General features: G+C 39.8%; 1 protein-coding gene across 1 annotated transcript in view; it reads left to right on the top strand.

The window, feature by feature from the left end:
• Window positions 1-4,241: 4,241 nt before the first annotated feature.
• Window positions 4,242-6,000, top strand: part of LOC121420601 (DNA mismatch repair protein Msh6-like) — a 39,792-nt gene continuing 38,033 nt past the window's right edge. The window contains exon 1 of the mRNA XM_041615267.1: window positions 4,242-4,491. Coding sequence (XP_041471201.1) covers window positions 4,341-4,491 — 151 coding nt within the window. The 5' untranslated portion in view covers window positions 4,242-4,340. The remainder of the gene's footprint in view (window positions 4,492-6,000) is intronic.

Genomic DNA, 6,000 nt, shown 5'->3' with positions numbered 1-6,000 from the left:
ATCCATGAAAAAGCACGTTCAAAACACAAAAGTATCTTCAAAAGACTCCCTGAGGGTTATATAAAAAGGTGTAACAGTATTGTCATGACATCTAAGGTGTTAATCAAGTCCACGGAGGTAAACTTGGAGAGCACTGCTACACAGCAGCAGCAGCAGCAGTGCACCCTCCATCTTGCCAGCAGTGCACCCTCCATCTTGCACCCTCCATCTTTGGAGTCCATAATTGACCAAAAAGCGAGTTTTACAACTTCAGATTTGAATTTTTTCCAAACCGCTTGCTCACTACGCTTTCTCGCAAAAAAATAAAACCTAAATATATTATGTTATCAATCAGAAATCAAGTAAAAAACTTTTCTCAACTTAATTACTACAAAACACACAACTTTTTTACACAGATGATATTGGTGAAAATATCCGTTTGCACCAAAATGCCCTTTTTGGCATATAAGTGCACTTTTTGGCTTCCTCCGCCCCCCCCCCCTCCCAAAAGGAAAATACGTTCCGCCCCCCTTGGTTGAAACATGTATCGTCTTCATGGCTAACTGCAAAAATCCCTAAACATGTCCCTTTTATAGATCAAGGTCAGAGCTTACAATTAAAATTTCTGCTCGCGCTTCTTGCTCGCAGCTGTTATCTAGTTACATAGCCATCTTGATTTGAAGATCACAAACATTATTGCCCATCATAATTATTTTCAACGAAAATTATTTAACAAGAGCTTATGATATTATTACATATTCACTTTATTTTATAACAATTATTGGCTATTAGGAATACCCTTTCAAAGAAACAAACAAAAATCAACTTTAAAACTGCCGATCCGGGAAATTATGGGTGAAAAAATTTCGCCCCCCCCCCCATTGGCGAAAGTTGGATCCGCCTGGCGGGGGGGGGGGGGGGTTGCAGGGGTCAATAATATTGTACCCCTAAAGAAATAACAGGGAAATGCTAATTTTTCAAAATGGGAAATTTTTTTTCTTACTTAATCCCATAGCTGCATCTTTAAACCATTTGCTTGGGCAGCATTTGCTCAGATAAAATCGAAATTAAGCGTATGTTTGATCAGGGCGCCTACATGCTTTGGCCACAACACATCATCATTGCATAATATCCTATCATCTTGCAAGAACAGCACCGTTCTTGTTACCAATATGAATTAATTTCATTTTCGGAAATACGAACCTTATTTAATTTTCGGATTAACGAACCTTATTTCGTTTTCGGACTAACGAACCATCGGAATTACGAACCTCATTTCGTTTTCGGATTAAAAGGACCTTCAGAACAACGAACCTTATTTCGTTTTCGGACTAACGAACCTTCGGAACAACGAACCTTATTTCGTTTTCGGATTATCGAACCTTCGAAACAACGAACCTTATTTCGTTTTCGGAATAACGCCACAAAATTAATGTTCGGATTAACGAACCCTTTTTCGTTTTCGGATTAACGAACATCGAGTTATATAGGCAATTTACATGTTTCGGAATTACGAACCTTCGGAATAAAGAACTTTCGGAATTATGAACCTTCGGAATTACGAAGTGTAACCGACGAGGGGATCGGGGGGGGGGGATGAGAAAGGAGGGAAAACGAGTTATTATTTGTTTTTAATTATCATTTTGTTCCTTCTCGTGACATAAAAATTATGTTCATCAATATGACAAATAATGTCATAAATTGACAAATAAAAATAACTATAATACCATCAGTAGGCCTATACCATGGCATGCAGTAAAAGCAATTGTAGAGAGAAAGACTTGATCACTGATTCATCCTAGAAAAGAAAAAAAGAAGAGGAAAAGAAGAAGAAAGCAAGAAATATCTTAAATTTTACTTTATAAATATATATATATATATATTTTTTTTTTCAAAGAAAGCAAACGTGAATAATAATATTCATGATGGCGAAAATAGTCAAGCTAACTAGTTGCCAAATAAAAAGAAGAACCCCACCCCCTTCACTGCATGTTTTCCTTATATACTAAATCTCCGAAAGAAAATAGGGCAAGTCCTCCTAGAAATATATTTGAAAGAGAGAAAAAAAATTAAACAAGCATAATGCTGAAATTTCATCGGATTCGGATGTAAAAAGAAGCTATATGACGTTTCAAAATTTTAGAAACGGTTTATTTATGTTCATGTTTTAATGAAAAAATGCATCATTTTCAAGTGTATACTGTTGGTGAACTTTGTGAAAATCTGCAGTAAATAATATGTGAGCTCTCAAATTTCGGGGGCAACTACTCCCACGGTGCCCCCCCCCCCGCTGCGTACGGCCGTAATCTTAAAACAAAGAAAAAAATTATCTACCCCACCCACACGACTCATGAAACTTAAGGCAGTATTATTTTTACAAGTTTTTTCATTCGTTATGGACTTGCAGAAGGAAGACACGGCAATTCTTTTTTTGAAAATCCCGGGCGATCATCGGGCGCGAAAATAGTGGTCTTCAGGACAACTTATCTGATATCAAGAACAGGCACCTATGATAAAGCAAATGAGCACTCGTTAACACATAAAACAGGTTCTTCTCATCAGGTGAAATAAGTAGAACAGTGAGGGGCACTTTCCTTGGGTAAAAGGGGGCACTGATACGAGAAAAGGCACCTATAAGAAAGCAAGGGAACACTTGCTCAGACATAAACCGCGTCCTCATGTAAAAGGAGCACAGAACACGTTCGTTAGGGGGAATTTTTTGGTAAAAATTGGCACAGATTCGAGATATGGCACTTCTAACACATACTAATGAACGGGTCCTTCTCAGGTGAAAAGGGTACCGAACATAGTCTGCAGGCACAGACCCTGATTGGAACTTTGATCAACAAGTGTGCCTCCACGCAAAGACTAGCACATACAAAACTTGCTGTTCCAATACAGTACTGAGCGAGAATGCCTTCAGTACAGAAGGCATGAGTAGGCTGCAATTCAGACCCTATACTCGAGTGAATGGTTTGCCCAGCAGACTACACCGAACACGTCCGTGAGGGGGCATTTTTTGGAGAAAGAAATTGGCACTTATACGAGAAAGGGCACTTGGTGGCATCTTTAACGGGTCCTCTTCCGATGAAAGGGGCACTTTTCAGGTTTTCAGTGCTTCAGAAAGTGGGGGTGGGGGCACTGTGCCCCCTAGCCCCCCCAGGATCAACGCCACCGATTTATTAAGATATAAATATCTTCAGCCCGAAGTATCCCTTTATAAACTAAAATCCTGTGTAATATTTGGAATTATGCGGCTTCTATATAGTTTGTTGCAATGGGGGGGGGGGGCACATTATTTCCAAGGAAAAATTATTTTGACAAGAAAAAAAGAAAAAAAAAGGTTTTCGGGCCATGATAAAAATTGACATGCAAAGAAAGATCTTCACTTCCAAAGGGGTTGGGGCACTTCTGTTGTAAGGGCATTTTTCATTACAAATTTTAACTGCCTCTCAAGAGGGGGGGGGGGGGGCACGGCCGGCTTCGCATTCCGGATTCGCAAATTGCTACTCCATCTGCCACCACCCCCCTCCCCTCCCCATCTCCTTTTCCTCTCATCCTCCTAGTAACTTAGCCACATGGCCATATACAGGCTGAAGGCGTTTACACTATAGACATGGAACCTATATACCCCAAACATCAGAATATAGGTTTAAGTTTTGAACATAAGCAGAATCTCGGCAGAATCTAGTAATCAATACGACCTCGGTGCAATAATTCACAATTAAAGTCCGAGTTTTTTCTGTTGTGGGGGAGGGGGTACACGGAGCCTATGGGGCATATAGCTAGGTCCCTCTAGCCCTGGCAATGTGTGTGAGATGGCCGCTAGAGGTCTGTGTAGCTGAGCTCCCAAATAACAAAGATGTTTTTAAAAATTCAATAATATTGACGCTTTTGAAGGGGCCAGGCGTATGGGGAAAGTTGTTCTGATAAGCTGCAAGCGAGCGAAGCGATCAATAAAAAATCTTGACCTTTATAAAAAATCGAATATTTCTTTTTTTCTTCCCCTTTTTTTCTTGGTCGTGAAAATTTTGTGGCGTCCATGGCCCCCAGTCCCCCCATCTGTACGCCAGTGGTTCAGGATTTATTGCAATTTGGCTCGCCAGATGCCTCGAGAAAATGCCCAGAAAATTGGAACAGAATTAATCCGAACAAAAAAAAATGCCCGGGGAAGCAGTGTGTGATCGGATAGGGGTTTTCCCTATTGCTCTTGGCACGGCGCACTCAGCTGTGTTTACGTTTTCAGAATTTCGCGCGAAAACGGAAGAAAACACGTGTTTATAATTCACTCGCGCTCTGCATGGAGGTACAGGTCCATGCGCTCTGTCAACTAGTTGCTGGAGCGGTGTTTTTGAATTAAAATGGCGACCTTATTCTCCTATTTTACCAAGATACCAGGTAAAAAAACAGAGAAAACATCACCCAAAGCAGGGGACAAGGCAGAAACAGATAAACCCGTTTCACCTCAAGAGAGTGCAAAGGAAAAAATATCGTCAAAATCTGTTTTTACAAGTAAGTAGATTGCCTCCTACTAGTATAGTGAGTCCTACTCAACGGTGTACAGTGCGGCACCTGGGGATTTTGCCGTGCATTGCGTGCAATTTGAATTAATTTGTCACAGAATGGTGATGTCCTCATTGAAAATGTGTACATAAGAATTGCTTGCACTGAGAATAGTATTGGCCTCTTGTGTGAAGGGGAGGGGGGGGGGGCAGGGTGACCAGATTTCACAAAATGAATTTCACGAAATGAACAACACTGAACAGATCAATAGACAATAGACAATAACATGAATAAAGCAGCTGGGGTCAGTAAATGAACACCACTGCCCATAGATATGAAATATAAATAAATAGAAATAGATCTAGGGGTGGGATTGATAAACTCACAATATGATTTCTGAGGAGCGTTGTCCAAGTTCAAGTTCTGCCAGTCAGCCATATACGTCAAATCCGCCGCAGCATGGCCGGTGACGTCACAATTAGACATTTGGGGGTGGGGTAGGAAAATACATCGTTACTAAAACAACAAAGAAGGCCACACACAGTGTTAGACTTGTGGAAAAAAATATAAAGAATCAGAAGGGAGGGTGAACGAAAGAATGAAGGAGAGAAAGAAAAGAGATTAATTGAGAAGGAAAGAAAATGAAGAAAAAAATAGAAAGTTAGAATAAACGAAGGATGAAAAAAAGAATAATAGAGAAAAAAGGGTTTCCGTCATTCTTTGAAATAGAAAGAAAGATAAAGGAAGGGAAGATGAATAAATGTGTGATTGACAAAATAAAGGTTAGAATTAAAGGAAAAGGTAAAAAAGGAGGAGGAAAGAAAGAATAAAGGAAACAAATATGTTTCCTTCATTCTTTGAAAGAAAGAAGAAAAGGAAGGAAGGAAGGAAGGAAAAGAAGGAAGGAAGGAAGGAAAAGAAAGAAGGGAAAAGAATTAGAAAAAAAAATGAAATAAAGAAAGGAAGAAATGAAGGAGGGAAGAATGAAAGGAGGAGCGAACGAAAAGAGAAAATTATGGAAGGAGAGCTGAGAGAAAGAACAAAAGAAACTGAAGACAAATAGAGAAGGAAGCCAAGGAAATTTTAAGGAAAGAGAATGAAGGAAGTATTATTGAATCATCTACTCCACTTGGTCTGCAATATTATTTCAACTTCTATGATTGATTACGTAAGATTATAATTTTCAAATTTTAAGGCACTGTTACATATCATTGTCTACCCACGTGATACCACTACGTCATTGCGAAAGAAGTTATGACAGGTTTGGAGGTGTCATAAATATTTAATCAGGTTGATGTCCCAGATTGTGGCAAAGAGGGCTTCATGAAATGGGTAGCGGACAGGTTGCTCACTTTCTCTGATTTAGTCAAGAACTTATAACGGTGTTGAGAAACGGGCCCCTGCTCCCCATGCACTTAATGCTCCTCCTCCCTCTACATCTACTTCTTACGCCAGAATCACTAAGACCATCCAGAAGAAGACTGTGATACTAGTGATACTGTGATACTAGTATCACAG

This window comes from Lytechinus variegatus, chromosome 1 (assembly GCF_018143015.1).
Source record: "Lytechinus variegatus isolate NC3 chromosome 1, Lvar_3.0, whole genome shotgun sequence".
Classification (NCBI taxonomy): Eukaryota; Metazoa; Echinodermata; class Echinoidea; order Temnopleuroida; family Toxopneustidae; genus Lytechinus; species Lytechinus variegatus.
This window is presented reverse-complemented; position numbering and strand designations above follow the sequence as displayed.